Source organism: Nothoprocta perdicaria, unplaced genomic scaffold (genome assembly GCF_003342845.1).
Source record: "Nothoprocta perdicaria isolate Ctin4 unplaced genomic scaffold, notPer1 scaffold_59, whole genome shotgun sequence".
Taxonomy (NCBI): domain Eukaryota; kingdom Metazoa; phylum Chordata; class Aves; order Tinamiformes; family Tinamidae; genus Nothoprocta; species Nothoprocta perdicaria.
In genome coordinates, this window is record NW_020455854.1 from 3855920 (window position 1) to 3875447 (window position 19528).

The following is a 19528-nucleotide window of genomic DNA, read 5'->3' on the forward strand; positions in this document are numbered from 1 at the left end:
CGGACCCGGCGCGCCCTCCTGCTGCTGCTCCTGGCCGGTGAGTCCCGGGGACCCGGGGGGGCTCCGCGGGCGCGGGGCGAGCGGCGCAGCCCGGCGCGGGGCACCCGGCGCTCCCTGAGGAGCCATCCGCGCTCCCGCACTTGAGCACCGCGTAGCCCCTGTGCCCCTGCTCCTGAGCGGTGGTGGAGGGCGGCTCGAGCTGTGCCCGGCTTCCTCGCGGCTTTMCTGGGGTGTTCATCGCGCTGGTACCCTGATTACTTGTTTCCTTATCTCTTCGGTGACACTTGCGGAAAGGGAGCTGGGCTGGCACACCAAAAGCATCCCAGGATTCAGGTTCCCATGGGGACATGGTACAGACTGGTACTGGTACTAAAAAGGAGTTGTTGGGAATCCGTGCTCCCCAAAGGCTGGCTCCTGCTGAACAGTGGGGTAGTTTGGTACCCAGCCCTGCATACGCAGCAGGTTGGGAAGTCACTACTAGTAAACAGTGCTTTAAAGTAACTGAACTAGCCTTCTGYTGAATCTCTGTGCAAGGATGAAATCCAGTTTGCCTGAAAAGCCTTCAGCTGCCTTAAYTACAAGATCTCTTTGGTCTTCTTGTACTCTACCCATTCCCCTAGCTTGCAAACCCACTAAACCAATCTGGCAAATAGAAAAACCCTCCAGCCAAGCGCCTCCATTCCTGCTGATAACAGATCCTTTTCGTGTAACTAGTGTAGGGGGGGTCCAAGGAAAAGCAGCACAGCCAGGCGATTAAAGAGCATAAGGTACTTGTATAATGGGGCCAGCTTGGGTTTTAGCCAGTTCAGTGCCCCAGTTCCGCTCCCTGACCTCAGGCTGCCCCTCTTACACCCGATCAGAGTCGCGCTCAGCTCAGCTCAGCACAAACCTCGGCAGGCGACGCAAGGCTCGACCTGGCTGCGCCGCTGCCACCAGCCTCGGAAATCCGTCCGAGGAGAGCCTGGCTTCAGTCCTGCAGCACTGAGTCACACRTCACAGTCAGCCCTGCTGCAGGCAGTGAGGAGGAAGAAAAACACAATTTACCTGTTTCTCAATGCTTGATCCATAAAAATCAAAACAGGCAAATTATCCTTTCAAGCAAATTGCCACATCACCACRGACTGTGGAGTTAGTTAGCAGGCTGGTAAGCTGGGCAGCAGGATGAGCAGAGAAAGGCCACTCTTGATGGCACGTGAAAGCGCTGCAAATCATATGGTTGTTTACAGCAAGATACTGGCCATGCAAAGTCCTTCCTGCCACATTTCAAACCCCAAAGCACTGGAGCACTATGGCTTTAAAAGGGAAATACTGCAATATGTAATGACAAATACACTTAAGTATTTTTGTCATTGTGGTCTTTGAAAGAATTAAAATATTTTGGCTGAAACTCTTAAAAGCTCACTAAGCATCAGAGACTAATAGATGCTAATAATGTAGTTGTTGCATGAAGCTATGTATCTCAATAAAAAAAAAAAAGTGAAAATATTTTTGCATCATGCCAATTCCAAAGAGAAAATCTCATAGGAAGCACAGACGAGCTTTTGTGAAAAGCTGTGTCTCTAAAACATGCTTTTTCCTGCATGCATATACAGAAAGGAGTGGATTTAATTTTATATTTTAACAAAATTATATGACCAGAAATGTGTGGAAAAAAATGACAGCAGCAAGTCGTAGTGGAAAATATCTTTTAAAGACAGAGTAGCTATTATATGGTAATGTACAACAGCAAAATCTGAACTCTCAAGGGCTTATACAGACAGTGAACCAATGCTGTTTAAGTTTTCCATATGCAGCAGGACTCTAATTTGGGTAACAGAAATTACAGACTTAAAATTAAGCACAACAGAAGCACATAGTGACTACTTACTGTTATTTTCTCTCAGGCAGTCTTTAATGTTTATATAATATCAGTCTTCAAAAAGTCGCCTTTGCCTTTTGATCTCTGTGGCTTTGTTGTTAAAATCTCCAGAACTTTTTTCCCCCTCTTTCTCTCCTCTGTGATTTTTTTTCCTAAGTTAGTCTCAAAATTGGTAAAGATTGTTTTTCCATGCAAATACTGTCTTTAAAGCTTTCTTTCAAAAACAAGAACAGCTGAACCTTTAACAAAGGCACTTCCAAAAGCAATTCCAAACATGCAGCAGCCACTGGAATTAAAGAGTACATAGCCATAACAAAACTAGGCTTGAATTGTGTCAAACTGACTAAATTATTTTTCTATGTTTAATTGTACCTATTTTCTATGACCTCCAGATACTGKTTTTTTTTGTTGTTTTATATTTCATGCACATTATAAAGCAACAAAAATAAAACAATCCAAATCCCTGCCATTTTCCCCAGCCACGTTTTGATACAGCTGCACACCAGATGCATGGCAAAAACAAATCAATGAGAACCTGTTTTGCTGTTAAGAGATATACCTGTCTAAGGTAGATATGAGTGATATCATACTGTTTTTTCAGGAATGCATAATCAAACTAGAGGAATATTCTTGTCCATAAGGGTAATGAGAAGTCTCTATAAAAAGAAGGAAAAGCATGTAGAAAGATTTTAAAAATATACCTTAATAGTAAGAAGTTTGGAAATACACAGCAGTATGTCACATCACTGTTTCCATTCCGTACAAATTCTGATAAARATTTTAAAAATTTAGTTATGCTGCCAATGTACTAATGTACCATCATTGTACCAATATGCTGATTGTCTCCATAGTTCTACTGGTTCTAGGACAATCTCTCGCTTCCTTTATTATACTCAGATTACAAAGCTCTTGGGACAGATGCTCTAGACATGACAAAAAAAGGAGAATTTCTAATGTTGTGGCTACCTCCATGTCCAGATGTTGTTACACAAAGAATTTGCAGGGACGACAAGTTTACCTCCTTCGTTGAACTTAGGTGGCACRTTTCAGAGATTCATCCCTGCGCCCTCCAGCGAGGCGGCCGTTCATCGCTTCTGCTTTGCACAGACGTAAATCAGGGGCCTGGCACTTGTCMAAAGTCAGTGGGCAATTCTCTGCAACCAGGAACGCAATTTGGAAACGCTTGATTCCCCTTTCCTGCCTTGTAGAACTTCAGTGCTACCCCTCCTTTGCAGCCAGGAAGAGTTGCAGTGAATAAACTCTTCCCTTTATTTAGGGATTTCTTTAAAAATCCTAATATAACGCAGGATTACGCAGAATAAGCCCATCTTTAACCCGGCTAATAGTTAACTATCTACTAACCCATCACCTTCAGTCCTTACTAGCTAGCAACAACAGCCTAGCCAAATTTCCATGAACTTTCAAATGGTGTCACTCCTAACGCTGAAGTCTTCCTGCAAAGCTTTTTGCAGATGAGATTTTGCAGATGAAGTTTCCACTGAAACCATACCTGAGAGTGAAGATGACACTTTCAGGGCTGTCAGAAAGGTATCAACCTGGTAACACCTTAAACAGTCACTTCTACCCAGAGCTGAAGGAGCTGTTCAGAGGGGTGAAGCAAGGAGATGCTCACATAGCAGCTGCACACCATGACTGCACTTCTGGCACCTAGAACTACAGGGATTCCAAAAGAATCCACTGGGATGTTTTGGAGACTCTCTGGGGATGAGTGAGAGGATCAGATGCTTCAACAATTCATTATATGTGTGTATCATGCAGCTAGGGCAGTGACCCAGTATATGCTATCCACTATCCTGAGAAGGAAGTTCTAGTGCAAATGGAGCTGCAAGCGACTGCACAGTCAAGGAAGCTTAATTCCTTAAGATGAGATTACTGGTAATTAATGGCACAAGCAAGTTCACTCCTGCTTTACCATTCGCTCCTCTCCCTGTATCACGTCTATGAAGCAGGAGAAAACAGTATTTGGGAGTAGTCACCAGTCAGAAGAGTCCTAAATACTGTCTTAGAAAGTGTAGCTAGGGTCTTAAGTATGGCCTTCCCACAAGCATTATTTCTAAAATATTTTTACCRTTCTCTCATGCACAAAACACTAGTTGTTCCTTAATGAGGTGATTTCATGGGATATTTAAATATCTTAGTTTCATGAAATTGCTGGTGCTGGATTAATTGCTCCATTAATTGGTTTATACTCATCTGACTTCTTAAAAACCAATGCAAATAAGCTGGAAAAGTCCTGCACAATAGAGAAGTGTCATCTTTAACCATTGAGGGTCTGAGATCAACCTGAAAATCAACCATGGCTGTGTCTGATAAAACAGGTTTTCTAACTTTCATCCATGTGCCACTACCAGCTGGCTGGCCATTAGAGAGCAGCGCTAAGAAAAGGATGCCCAAACATTTATCTGCTTCCTTTGACCTAGGGTTTTAGTGCCAGCCTGACATGGCTTAAACAAAAGTTGCTGAATATGTCCTTGCTCTGCAGCAATAATAGTGAGATAATTCCCATACGGAAAATCCTCTGCAAATTTCCCTGGCACTGTTTTCAAGACAAGGTAAATAACTAAGTAAATCACTAGCTAGCTTAAACATGAGGATTCCACGGTTGGAAAACAGACACTATCTACAGAAAACAGTTTAATGAATGTAAAGCATTACCTTCTGCAAACTGACACYCCTGCAGAACAACAACACAGGCAAAATAGCATTTCGGAATTATGAGAAATTAGTGTAATGCTTATGGCATCTAATCTCAGCAGATCAGTTGATGTGCAGCACAGGACACAGGCTTGCCCTAGCCACAGTTTTAAGAATAGGAATGACTAAGCTTGCTATTACATCCTGCCTTGATGGGAGGAAACCACTGCAGCTATCGAGAATGCTAGTTAGTATTTTGCTTGTTACAGAGCAGGGGCAAAGGGTTCAAGGACAGCTAGTCATTGTGGCCCCAGACTATCAGAATGAAGATATTGCTTTATTAAATACTGGTGTTTGTTATTGGCATTATGGAAAAAAAATGAAACTGCAGTAATGGAGGAAGGATCCACTATCAAGTAAAGAGGTTTTTCCCCTCCTTTCACAGTTTCTAAAGGCACTGTGGGAGCAGCTCGTGCGAGGACCCGAAGAGGAATTCTTGAATTAGCTGGAGCCATCAGATGCACTACGGGACGGTCTCCCTTCGCCTACCTGCGCTACGGATGCTACTGTGGTCTGGGAGGAAGAGGCTGGCCCAAGGACACCGTTGACTGGTAAAGAGCACCCACTTATCTGATTAGTTAGCTGCTGGATTTACACAGAGGACAAAATAAAAACCATTAAAATAAGAATCAACCTGTAAGTGCGAGAACTGGAGTTTAAATGCACTCTGGAGGGCTGAGAAACTCTAAAACATTAAAACTGTTTTGCTTGTACCTACCTGGTTCTGCCTTTAACCCAGGCTTGACTGCACTGATACTGGCTGCTGGTGCTGCTGGCTGACGCCAAGACCCAGAGCATCCTTGGAGGACTCAAGTCGTCATGCGTTCAAGCTAGCTATAACAATACTCACTATTGAAACTATTCTCATCTGACTTTCACCCCCTTGTTTTATAAGTATTCAAAATAATGCACCCAGATTTGTGCATAAAATCAGTCTGTTTAAAAAAGAAAAACTTTTCAAAAACTTTTCAATGAAGGAATTAGGAATTGTTCCTAAAATAAATATAAAAACAGAAATTTCACATTTAATAGTGAATACTAAGTCTCAGTATACTGACGACCAGGAATTTATAATCACAAATTCACTGCGAGGAAGGTAATTTCCTGGTTAGATTAGTTAAATAAAGGCTTTCTACTTTCAAGTTTATAACAGTATACTTACCTATCATATAWTTTATCTAAAGTGCTGTATTATCAGACACAGACTGACAAAAAGGAAACAYGAAACTCATACTTGGAATAGAATATATGGAAAGATCACATAAGAACATTTTGTACAGACATTCTACCAGTCATTAAACTAAAGCTTCTGTAATCTTTGCCTCRGTATTCCAGGCTTTTCCTTATAAAATCTGTTATTTTAAACACAATTCTGTAAAATACAGTTGCTATTTTAATGACTGGGAACACACGGAAAGAGAGAATTGTTGTTAAATCTGATCACTATGTTCCCCAAAGATAAACACTGGAATGAAGATTTGCAGTCTGCCAGTCTTCCTTGTGGGTACATTTTTCACTTTACCACAGTCTCAAAGCAGCAAGAAACTTCTTCAGGAAATACAGCTAGTTATTTGTTGTCTGTGTTTTAGTAACTACATATTACAAAAAAAGGTCAAAGTAAGGGTATTTGATCTACTTCAACAGTTGCAACAGTCAAAAAACTACATTCGGTAACATCCAGAGTCAAACACGCTTACCAACTTTTCTTCCTTAAAATTTTGGTCTACTGTCTATGTTAAAGATTATCCTTAAAATAAATTAAATTGGGGGGGGGGTCACAAAAAAAAAAAAAAAAAAAGAGCTTATTCCCTTTATTCCCTTATGCCAAAAGGAATGTACTGAGCTACTTCAGCAAGGAGAGTATGCTGTTCAGTTCTGAAGTATTTCAGGCTCTTTAAATGACAATTGTTGTGCAATTACTAAGAAACTATTTAATAAGCAGAAGGAAAAAGTGAGAGCTCACAACATTGACTATTTCTCATGCAGACACAGGTTCCTCAGGCAATCTAAACACCATCCAAAAACCATGTGCTTTCTGTCATACCATGTTTTTATGTACCAGAAGGAAATATATAGCTGAACGCAAAGAACTTGCTGATGCAATCAGTGCTTCCACAGAATCAGAGCAGTCACAGCTCACAGGAAGGATCTGCAAGCTCTCTGATTTCAGGTCCTCATTACCTCCCCTAATTCAACGTACATCAGAAACTAATTTTGATCACCATTAATTTGTTCACGTGATCTGTTAAATAATTACTTTCCTCTTTCGARTCCCACGCAGGGAACACTTTGTACACCCAGATAAATTAATTACTATTTCACAGACCACAGAAACAGGCTGACACAAACCATCCCGCTTATAAAAGATGAATGAGGACAAGCCTGTTTGTGCCTCTCAGGTGCTGCTTCGACCACGACTGCTGCTACGGCAGGGCAGAGCAGGCCGGCTGCCAGCCCAAGGTGGAGAGCTACAGCTGGGAGTGCGAGGACAAGGCTCCCGTGTGCGGTGAGTGGCCACCTCTCAGCTTCCATCTACGAGCTCCCATCTACGTGCTCCTGCCACTACAAAAACCAACCTGCTTAATCCACTTACACGGCATTTACACAAGTTTAGGAACCCTTGTTGTGTTGACACTGCTGCAGGTCACAAATAAAGTCTTCAGCAGGAGAGCAACTACAAAAAGGAGGCCAGAAAAACTTAGAAACAGATCTTTTTCTTACTTTATACAGAAAATACTTCAACCTATCTGTAAGTTTGATGGACAAGTTTCTGGCCTGCTCATCCCTATCAGCTGACTATTAGTAGCTGCAATTATAAATGAATTTGCAATTGCAACTAATGATTTTCAACACACTAATGTAATAAACATAGTCATCAAATATACTATTTATGGAAGTAACATGTCCACAAACCATAAAATGTGATTTTTAAAATACAGTATCTATATAATCGGTGTACATGTACCCATACAATAATGACTGCATCCTAGTAAGTTTTGTTTAATTACTTGAAAATACAACTATAATACATTTATATCAGTCTCTCTTGTAAAAGATGGGGACAAAAAGTGGACTAAGAAACAAGGTGGAAAAGTATAAAGGATTTAAAAAACAAAGAACAAAAAGCATGTTTTGTTTCACAATTCCCRCCAGCTTTAAACAAAGTTTTCATAAAATTTTTTTGTTATACTTGAAGGATTTCTTGAAAYGATGTCTTTTATGAAAAGCCCCTAAAATTCCATTTTTTTTTTTAAATCAGGTACTAAATCCAAAATATTTTGCTTGTAATTCTGTACTGCTACCTATGATGCAAAACAGCTTGAAGACTGGATACTATTTGCACCATAAAAATACAGACCTTTAGAGTTGTTTACAGCAGAGGATCTGAGTTTCTGAGCCCTATACTTAAAGAGGCAAAAAGAGCCATTCACACAAATCACCAAACCAAGCAAGAATCTGCCTGACCTAAAATTACATCAAGCTTTTTGACACTATTTCCTTTCCTCCTTTTTATTCAACCTTCACTTTGCCACATCTGCCCTGTACAGCCTATCTACCTTCCTCCTCTGCCTCCTGTCTCTCAAACTGTCCGGTTAACAGGCAGGTTACAGTCGACCTAGATTTGCCTCTCCACGTTACTGCTCCTATTCCAGTCCAGGCGTTGACARCAAGTGTGTTACAAGGAACAAGTTGAAACTAAGTACCTATCATAGCACTGAGAAGATTAAATTCGGAGCAAAAAGAGGAAAGGGAATAGTTCTTCTTTATTCTTCTTAGTCAATGTTTTATTTATGCTATTAAGTGGTTCTTAAGGTAGCTAGTTACAACTTGAAAATATATACATTAAGAACACTTTCATTTTATGGCAGTATTTGAATTCAGTCCAACTGAACACTTATTTCTGCTCCAAGGCAAAACGCAAGCACAGGTTTACTTGGCTTTCGAAATGTTAAGTACTCAGACAAGACGTTATCATGGATTTTCAGTTTATAGAGAATCACAGAGAGAAAATATCACATCTGGGTTGGCATAATTAAACCAAAATTTATTGCGGTAGAAGAAACCATTTGTACCAGACAACCCCTTAAGTTGTAACACTACAATTATAAAACAAATGCCAGAAAAGCATTTTTTAACTTAAGACATATCTTACCATTCTACTGCCCACTTTAGCGAGAAAGGTGGGMAGTTTAAGCTGAACATGGAATATCKTTGCACCTTTTATTTCACATGTGTAATTTTTAATGCTAYATCCTTCAACAGGTAATAGAGTATGGAGCACAGAAAACTTCACAAACACAAGATTCACAAGAGCAACTGGGCAGAGGGAAGGTCACATATCACTTTAGAAAGAGGAATTAGGTATCACGTTTCCTCTTTTTAGGGAAGGGAAATTAAAAAAAAAAAATATTAAAGTCATTACCCAATGGCTGCAGTTTTCTCTGTTGAGATAGTTCACATGATTAAGCAATTTTTGCTAAACCAAACAATGCTTGTATATCCCCTAATAATGAGATGTCCTGCCATGGAGCTTCTAAAGAATATTAAGAAGCTGCAGATCTTACTACAACTCAGTACAGAACAGATTACGCTTGAATGATATGAGCAAATACAAGTATCAACAGTGTTTTATAAAATATTACAGCTCTAAGTGGCAAACGTTGAATGGGAAGTAACAGTAATTATGTTTCCCTTTGATATTTTGAATCAATTCAAACATTCCATCAGACTAACCTTTATTTTCTTTCAGAATCACTAGAAGACAGATGTCAAAAAATGGCATGCGAATGTGACCGTGAAGCTGCCAAGTGTTTTTCTAAAGCTCCCTATCATACAAAGTACCTTTTGTGGCCAGATTCCATGTGTGGTGAGATTCAGCCTTTCTGTAGACATTAGATAAGGATAGCTGTCCTTATGRAAACTCTATACGTATTTAAATCTAAAAAGACTTTTTTTCTCTTGTTACCATAGAAAATAAATGAATTTTTCCCCCTTTCTTGATCCTGCTTTCTACCAACTCAGCCCTGAATAGCCAAAGCAAGAACTTGTCCTCTTGTTTAGCTTTCATTGGACTAAAAGCAAATTTCTCTGTAAAAATACATTATTCTGTGACTAAATATCATGTTATTAAYATAATATCAATAATATATTACTTCTGTGACTAATTACCAATTTATCATCTTAAGGGATAACTGACTTAAAATTTATCTGGTTTACCTTCATATTAACAGTATCATTCCCTGAAATTTTTCATCCATACTAGGTATATGATGCCATCCTTTCCACTAGCATTTAACATTCTTTTGTGAAATGTTAACAATTTGTTAACTTTGAACTAACAAGAAAAAAATCCATGAAATGACATTGTTAAAAAGTCCTCTTATTTACATTAAAGACTCATTACTCAACCTAATTTAACTTTCGCATGTCATTCTACTTAAGTCTTACATATATTAGAAATTCCTTAATATCTTTTTACATGTGTTAATTCTACTTAAAAAAAAAAAATCCTTTAGAAGTTGTTCATTTGATACAGCTCTAGGTCCTCATTCTGTGTACACCTCCAGTTTCTTATAGGCTCTGGATTAAAAACTGTACCTATAAAACTTCAGAGGCAGATTAAGAGTGCAAAAATAAACTAACAGTAAGAAGGATATCTGAAAAGAGGAGAAGCTGCTGGGACCAGCTACCCTTCCCCTTAAGGTCTGCTCTTACACAAAAACAAGAGTTTGCTAAGTTCACAACTCATAAGGAGTTAAACAAGGTTTAAGTTAGAGTGACCTCAAAATCTCTGGAAGTCTTCTATGAAGAGAAAACAAAAACAGAGTTGCTGAATAATACACTTTTTATTAGCAATAATTTTAACAGATTAAAACTGAGAACGTTTTAAGTCTGTTTTGTCTTCCTTCAACTCAATTATAGAGGGCTAAATAACAAATTTACACAAGCCAAAACTAATGTCAAGTATTTCAATATAAAAATGTAAAAAAAAAAAAAAATCAATAGAAAGAAGGATTATGATTTAAAAGAGATCTTTAATCTTTAAAAATATTCATAGGCAAATCTGAAGTTGATTTTAATGATACAAATAAAAAAAAGATAAGACAATGTAAGAGGACATGGCGTTAAAAAAAAGTTAACTTTCGTTTCAGTCAAAAAGCATACATTATCAAAGGGCAATCCTGTTCATACAAAATAAATTTTCAATCAGGTTGTAATCACAGATCCAGATACACATGTTACAGTGCAGTAAGGCATAATTACAGTATCAGGCCGCTTTCCAAAAATATTCCTTTAAAGGATAACCCTGAATTTATTTTGAGCATTAGCACTTTAAGGAGACAGCATTAAACATGCTAATGATGAAGTCCAACTGATCTGAAAAAAGAAAATTTTGAATGGCAACTGCCACATTTTCCAAAACAACCCTCAAGGAGTCTCTGCCTTCAATAGGGAAAATATTGAAACAAGTGCTACTGTGAGATTATTGTATTTGACCATCGGAATTTCACATTTAAAGCCGACTGAAAACCCTGAAGTACTTTCAATATCAAGCTTATCCAGGAACAGCTTTCCTTTGGCAAACTTAGGTTCTGAGCAACACACTGTTAGTGTGAAACACTAACAGAATCACTGTAGCTGTTCAGAAAACAATAGCTTTAAGGCTTTACCCAGCAGGCTTGCAAATAATCAGGTATCACAAGACAGAAGAGTTTGATTCTGTTAATTTAAATTTGGACGTGCCAGTGTACATATTTAAAGGCTAATTCACACATGATTTTTTTTTAATCCAAAAGTTCATTTTGGATAAAGCCCGCTTTTAGCTTGGAATCTAGCTTACTTASGAGTAACTTACCTTAAGGCTTTTCTCTCATGTTTGCATCACTCACTACCACATATATAAAGAAGCAAATCAAATACMATTTTTTAGAAATTAAACACCTTAATAGTTTCAGTGCCAGTTACTGCACTTGCGTTTCCAGTCGCCTGACTTCTTTAACCACGAGATCGATATTTATAATTGGGTTAAAGTACAAGGCCCAGTAAAACAAGCAGTTGCAGACAAACTGAGGAATAAAAGGCCAAAAAATGGCAACACAAAGACCCCGGGTTGAGACTTTCCAGAAATGTCTCCACATTCTGTGAGGAATAGTCCTGTGGAAAAGGAAAGGGAGAGGCTTAGAGGGATTTTTTTTTTTCCCCAAAAAAGCTATACTGAAAAGAGCTAATGTGTTGTAGTTCCAAATTAACACTCTTATCTACAAGAGATTATTTTGAACTTTAGAAAAACTTTTTTAAAATCACAGTAATTTTTTTTATGAAGTAGCATTAAACTAATTTATTCTGACCACAAAACACAACAAATTAAAGTGGTTGAATTCCAGATTGGCCACAGAGCACCACGGCACCTTGCTCTCTTCTGAGGATGTTCTGCCCCCTAACTGTAAGCAGAGAAAATGTAACCCCTGTACTCCCAAGCAGGAAGAGCTCCAAAGCAAATTCTGAAACACCTATCACCAAAAGGTCATGGCAAGTATGACATAATATCAATATTTCTAAAAAAAAAAAAAAAAACCTGAAAACAGTAATTTTGATCATGTTGTTGATTGTGTCTCAGAGAAAGTATCACCAACTAGTGTGTTACTTATGATCTTAAGCAAGCATCCTTCAATAACTGTATCATAAGCATATAAATACATAAGAACGTTGTTTTGGTTTCCCAGCAGACAACTAATTCCAAATACTATAAAGTGACTTTCACTCTAAGAGTTACTATATAACCAATGCTTAAACATGTGCATATTACTATGGCATTTGCTACATCTAAGCACAAGAACTAGTGCAGATTCAGATGAATCAGCCCCAGGGATGTGTTTAGTCATTTCAACAAGCAATCACAAAACTATGACAAATGGTTATTTTCTTTCTTTTCTTATCCTCTTCAACAAGCTCAGTAAGACTTACTTCAATTCTCTTCTTGACCATAGTCTCCAAAAAGAGAACAATTCCAGAACAGAAAGCAACATGGCATTTACAATGATAAATCTTGATGTCCAGTAGTGCACCTCTAACCAGTCCCAAGCAAATTCAGCTATCAGCTGGTACGGCAAAAATAAATACTTTACAATGAATTCTCTCCACTGTTTCCATGTAGGGTCTTTAGGGTCCTATAAATTAGGGTAAAGAGACTGTGAATCAGTTTCATACTAAATAAACAAAATAATAAGTATTTCAGTAGTGGAAATAAACTATTTCCTTTTTCCTACAATAAAAGCAGTATTTTGCCTTTACTGTACTATCTGATAGACAATATATGATAATTTCCTTTAAGTGAGCATAACCCATCACAGTCAGGCTTCACGCTGTTATTCATAAAAAGTAGATATTTACAGTAAAATGTCTTTACTTAGGCACTTAAATGTTAAATACATATATGTATAATACATATATATTGGTTTTAAATATTTAAAATCTTTAAAGACTTAAGCTAATSTTATTAAGGGTTACTGCATGGGATTATCAGTAGGATGACCATAAAATGCATTTTTGATTTGTATTGTAAAAGATAAAATGGCSAAGAACTACATCTGGAATGCTTTAAATTAAAACAAGCAGAGGATTTAAAGATTTGAACACCTACTAGTAGTTTTGTGACAATATCTTCATATTCATCTTCTTGCATAGCACAAATTGTATGGATGAAAGGTAAAAAAGTTTCTGCATAATCAAACAAATACAGGTATAACATACTGAGTCTTGGAGAACTCTTCAGCGCATATAGAAGAAAGAGTGATTTTCCAGGATTTACTGCCTGAAAGGTATCAAGTTATCAAATTTCAAACAACAAAAACAAACTTTAAGTCGCCTAGTTAGACTGTTCTGGCGATCTTTATATTTTTGTTATAACGCTAYCCATTTCTTTCAATAAGAAATGTTAAATAACTATGAAGTTTCCACAGATACTATTCTACTTTTGAAGTTAACTTCTAATTTTAAAATACTAATTAAAAAGATTCTTAGTATACATGATAGACTTTATACAAAAATTACCTTATATTCCCAAAGGTTCTGTGGAGGTTTAACCCCTAAAGYTTTGACACAATCCAATTCCAACATAATTGCTTTTCTGTGATTACTGTTCTCTATATTGTAAGGCTCTTTTGTGAAGTCGTCTTCTGTCAGGGTTAGAAGTAGCCTTCAAAAACAGAAGAATTTAAAAGGTAAATAGTGACTATTCACCAAAAAAAAAAAAAAAAANAAAAAAAAAAAAAAAAAAAAGACTGACAATTAGCAATGAGATGCTGAAACAATAAGCTACTGACAAGCTACTGACAGAAGTTAACACCTTTTGGATAATATTCCATACTAGACATTATGAATGAAATGCATTTCAGCACCTGGATCTTAAATATCCTTCTTTGCAAGGGTATTTCCTCTTTTCTCTTGCTTGTGCTCAGCACGCAAATTTATCAGCACGTAAGGTAATGAACACAATACTTCACAGATCTAGTTTGGTCTCCTGAAATCAAACTGACAGCTCTAGGGTGGACTACAATAATGCAAATAACATATGTATATTTTCAGAAAGAGGTGAAAAAAAAAAAAAAGAGGTGCAACTGAAAGTGTTGATGATGCATTAGTAGAATGTTACTTTCAAAATCATTTCAATCCATATTGTCATCATTTGAACATATTGTTAGAAAAACTTCAGTAACAAATATTAAGGAAGCTACCTGAAGTTTTTAACCAGATATGTTCAACTACTCCTGAATTTTAGTCAGTAGAATATTCCCTCAGTCTGTGGGCCAAACTTGCAGCACTCTATACCCAAAGAATGTTATCGAGGAGTCCAACCAAGTGACAGCTGTTCTTGCCAGTGAGACTTCTCACCTTCCATTGACTTTCTCATGCAAAAATCTTTCTTTGTAATGTGATGCCCATGGGCCGAGCTGCTCTAGCCAAAGGATCACTTCTTCAGCGGTCCATTTAGCAACAGGCTTTTGGACAAGAAGATCATCTTCAAATTCTCTGCTGCTCCAGTGATACCCAAGTAGAACTACCTACACACACATTACAAATAAAAGAGATCTTTACCTGAAAGGCAAATATGCCAGTGATACAAGGAAAACAGATCTGTGTTACAGTGCCCGACATGTAAAATGATCCATTTTAAGGACCCTAGAATATTTAGTTTATAAGAAAGTATTGAAATTTTACCTGATATGTCTGATTTCCTTTTGCTGTACATTCCTGACAAATAGCTCTGAATGCCACCTAATTTACTTAGCTCAATTACAGTCTCTACTATGCTAATGACATTTTTATGTATGTGTAGTTTAAGTGTATTTGATTACACACTTAATGAAGTAAACATGGAAAAGCACTGAGATGAAACTTACTGCTACACAAGTTAAAGCTGTCAGAACGCCTGAAAAAAATCCTCCTCCTCGAGGATTAATTCTTCTTATGTTTGGAGCTGTAGGAATCTGGTCATTCCCGTATTTTTGGAAGGTTGCTAAACTGCGTGCTACATCACTGTTTTGTTGAATATCTTCTTTTCTTTGTTCAATGGCATCAGAAAATAGCTTTTCAATAACATCCCTAATGGGAAAAATACTTGTCATTGTACTATAATCCACTGATGATTAACATTAAGAAAAGGGACTTTCAGATGTTTGTTTTCCAACCTCTAGTAGAAACATTTTTGAAAGCACAAAAACAACTGTTATTAATATTTGCTATAGTAAAATTAAGCTTCAGCCAATCACTTCAAAACAGCATATTTCTTAAATTCTGAAGATTGAGGGAATCAAAAAATCTTACATTAAAAAAAATCCTTATTTCATTTATAAAATTACTAATGTGTACTACTGGCAAGCCTTGACTATTCAAAATGTTAAGCAAAAGAGAACATAAAAGCCCACTGTCATTCTTGGAACCATAATATTTAATAAAATATTATTAACATAAATCAACAGTGCCTTAAAAAGGCAGGGTAATTGGAGGGTAATTCAAAATAACAAATTAGTATTTTTAGTTTTGATCCGCACTAAAATCTCATTTCTTATACACAATTCCAACAAAGAAATAATCACAGTTATCAAAAATCGTTCTAATTCAGAATTATTAGGAAACAAATTTATGTTAAAAGATGAAAGCTTCTGGAAAAGAAAATCAACAAAAACACTCCGTTACACACAGGAAAAAAAGAACACTTGAAAAGTTCAGAAGAATTGCACAACCTAAAAGGCTTTGAAGATCTTTGTGAAAACCGAGATTACCAATAAACTACGAAAATCTGCAGCAAACTCAAGAAAGTAGACAATTAAAAGCATATTAAAATCACCTGAGGAGAATGTTGACTTTGGGGAATCCTTCCCATTTTTCTCTGCATTCTGGACATTCATTCTTCTTGGAGGACACCCACCACAAGGCTAGGCAATGTCTACAGAAACTATGGCCACAGTTCAAGGTGGTGGGATTGACCAGAATGTCATAACAGCAGTGACAAAGGAACTCACTAACTGATATCTGGCGGCTGAGTTCAGGGGTTTCAACTTTTTCTGCCTCTGGCTCATTTTGTGAAGTTTCACCTTCTTCCATTTTGCTTTTATACTTTATTCAAACTGAAAGCTGACTTGGGTTACCAGATCAGGCAAGTCATTGCTTCTGCAAAGCAACAAAATAAACTTTATTAAGACAAAATCTATTGTATAAGTTTAGAATCAAAAGCAACATATTCTATCAGTGGAATACCCTTTGTAACTCAGGTCGTTTTAAACTCCTTGTGTTTTTAACCAAATCAGCGCTTCCCAAACCGAAACATGACATTTCCCACTGCAACAATATTGTGAGGTACAATCAAAACCAGACTCTAGACATTAACAGTTGAACTCAATCTCCCTATATTTTCCTGCCCACTGGTATAAGTGATTTACGTGATATATATATATATATATATATATATATATATATATATATATAGGAGATATATATGTCTCACATAAAAAGGAAACCAAAAAGACTCCCTCTGTGAGGGAGGGACTCACTCCTATCTCTGTGAGATAGTTTTTTATTATTTTCTCTGTATATTTAATCAAGGTTTTAGTAAACAACACCAAGTCCAAAGAAATGCCATAAAAAAATCAATCAAAGGGGAAAGAAAAAAAAAACCCCACACATGTAACACACACATAATGATGAGCCTTCTCTGTTGCTGTTCTTTCCAAACGGTTTCTTGAGTGAAGAATGAAACGTTTCAAATGAAACAATTTTAACCTAGGTCAGTACTGGCACTGCTGTGCAACCCTGGAAAAGTTCATCCACAAGGTCATAAACTTTCAGGATTATATGGGATTGGTCTGCTTGCCACTTCTGTGGAGGACAGGGCTCCAAATTAACTTCTTGACCGGTACTTACTCCTCCTTCTTCACTATTTCAGAAAACACGAAACTGGCACAGAATTTAACAATTCCCGCTAGCTTACCAAAACAGAATTACAAACCTATTTGCTCTCAGTTCCTATTATAGAAGAGATGCCACGGCCGGAGACAAGGCAAACACGGGCAGGGATCCCCGCGTCCCGCCGCGCTCCAGGGCAGCCCGGCCCCGCTGCCGGCCGCGGCTCCCGCCGCGCTCGCTCCTAGCCCGGAGCCACCGCCGCGCTGCCGGGAGCAGGCGCGGGCTGCGGAGCCTGCGCAGGTCAGCGCGGAGCGCCCGAGGCGGGGCAGACGTACGCACCGATAGTGAAAGCGGCCTCCTCGGACCGCTCGCCAGCACGGCCTGCCCAAGGCGGGCACAGGCAGCCCCGAGGCGTTACCTACGCGGGGAGAAGGAAACCGGCGGCGTTGTGCCCGAGGAGCGGCGAGCCGGCCCGGCTGCCGCAGCGCTTCCCGCCCGGGCGGCTCCAGCAGCGCCGCTGCCCTCCCGCCTGCCCCTTCCCGGGGGCCGGGGCCTGGCGCGGCGAGGCCGCCGCTAGGGCCGCACTCACCGCCTTGTACTCGTACTGCAGGCTCCGCGCGGTCACGTCCGCACCGGCGCCGCCGGGCCCGCCGCGCCGCCCCGCCGCTTCCGCGTGTCCGCGCCGCCCCGCGGGGCGCGCCCGGCCCGAGGCGAGCGCGGCCCGGAGCCGCTATCCACACCCGCCAGCAGCCGGGCGGGTACTGCAGGCCCAGCCCTGCCCCGCGGCTGCCCCTCAGCCCAACACAAAGGGTGRCTTTTATTTATTTTTATTTATTTATTATTATTATTAAGACTACTGGGGAGATAACATTTTTCACTGAGAAATACAAAATGGAATTTTCCGAAAAGTATAAAAGTCCTGTTTTTGAGATTTTTCTATGTTCGTCTATGCCCATATTGAAAATAACATTTTTTTATGAGTTAAAAAAACACAAAGGATTTACCTGTTTGATATTTTTTTCTAAATACCCAATAAAATATACTCTTGAAGTAGAAAACCTCTCTAATCCTAATCTAATCTCTAATACATTCAATTTCTACAATTGAATGAAGAATTTGAATTCTTCAAATACATTTGTTTTGAACTAAGGGCATTTCAATTCCTATTCCTTCAACTCCTACTAAGTAACTGCATTTATTTACAGCACTTTGCATTTCTACTTGCAGTTTTTTATTTTGTAGGGGAATATATGAAATAAAGATGTCATTTTTCAATTGCTTGGGGGGAAGAATGTTAGTTTTCTAATATGTCCACCAAACCTTGCTTTCATTTTTTTTTTTCATTATGAATTTTATGTTTCTTGACACGTCAAGAAGGAGGGAGTAAAACATAAAACTTTGTTTCAAGTATGACAGACTTACCAGCCAATCTCTGATGTAAGTAAGGCCACAGCTCTTTCTTGCACTTAGGTTAGCTGTAATACTAATTATTTTAATACACAGACAAGTATTTGAGKGGGGGAGGACAAAAATAAGTACAGTTATATTCACTACTCTTTAGTAATGTAACAGTTCTTGTATTTTTAGCAGTAGCATTAAACACTTCATCATAACTATGAAACAACTGTAAGCAGTTAACATGTGAAATCCACACCGCTTTCCAGAAAACTGTTTAAAAAACACAAAATTAACCCCCCCCACATAACCAACTTGAGGACCTCCGGGAGACTAAAGATGTAAAGCTACCACACACCTTTTCTTGAAACGACTGCTGCATTTTTGAGGTATTAAATCCAAGACAGAACTCTTTGTACCAGCAGCTAGTGAGGGATGTTCAGTTCAGTTATTTGGGTTGCTACTCACTGTCAGACTTGTTGCGCAGAGCAGGATGTGCGGGGGCTGAACCCCACCACAAACAGCRCTACCACAAACACTTGCTTTGCCTTTAATTCCTACTTGAATACTCCTATCTCCAAATCCCAAAGATTTTATTTGCCTGTTAATTACTTGTTGAATATTGCTAGCACTAACGCTTTTAAGTTCTGTAAGCAAAGACTCCTGCATTGTTAAAAAAAWAAAGAAAAAAAGGTAAAGTAAGATCAGTATGTCAGGCTCCAGAGAATTCAGTACAACTATGCAAGAACTATGCTGCTATTTCAGCTAACCTCCTAGCGAGCACCATTTAACAGCATAGATGGCYAGCTCCTTGTGGCCATCTACAGCTTGTACTAGAAGGCAAAACCTTAGATTGAAGGGCCTTTGGAAACACACTTCCTCAGCATCTCCTAATTTTTCATCACCTGGTTACCTCATCTGGTTACCTGCAGGGTGCAGGTTTTCCCTGTCCGCACCGGCCTCCTGCAGGTGCCGCCCGCCGCGCACACCCAGCCCAGGCACCACGCTGGCCCACGGCTACTAATTCAAGGCCTGACGTGGCGCCCAGCGCCCTCCAACGTGCASAGAGCCAGGCCGGGCACGGAGCTGAGCGTGTCCCTGTTCCTGCTCTAGCAGGACTCTGCTCTGAACACTGCTTGGGCTCCAGACCCTGCTCCC

General features: G+C 38.9%; 2 protein-coding genes across 4 annotated transcripts; one reads left to right on the top strand and one right to left on the bottom strand.

Annotated features, from left to right (window-relative positions):
• On the top strand, window positions 1–9930 carry PLA2G10 (phospholipase A2 group X; the record flags this gene model as incomplete). Its single annotated transcript, XM_026048980.1, has 4 exons — window positions 1–37; window positions 4959–5124; window positions 6973–7079; window positions 9324–9930. Coding segments are annotated over 4 exons (456 nt in total), but the record flags the coding sequence as incomplete, so codon positions are not given.
• Window positions 9931–10664: 734 nt separating this feature from the next.
• On the bottom strand, window positions 10665–17361 carry BFAR (bifunctional apoptosis regulator). Of its 3 annotated transcripts, none has more exons than XM_026049014.1 (8): window positions 17315–17361; window positions 15921–16243; window positions 14974–15175; window positions 14465–14634; window positions 13625–13769; window positions 13215–13385; window positions 12539–12741; window positions 10665–11728 (listed from the first exon to the last, which is right to left on the bottom strand). In XM_026049014.1, exons 2-8 carry the CDS (start codon window positions 16175–16177, stop codon window positions 11536–11538), a joined length of 1341 nt encoding a protein of 446 aa, XP_025904799.1. In that variant the 5' UTR covers window positions 16178–16243; window positions 17315–17361; the 3' UTR covers window positions 10665–11535. The 3 variants fall into 3 exon arrangements, with proteins under 3 accessions (XP_025904799.1, XP_025904798.1, XP_025904797.1); XM_026049013.1 differs by lacking the exon at window positions 17315–17361 and adding an exon at window positions 17079–17182; XM_026049012.1 differs by lacking the exon at window positions 17315–17361 and having other exon boundaries at window positions 15921–16507.
• Window positions 17362–19528: the final 2167 nt, after the last annotated feature.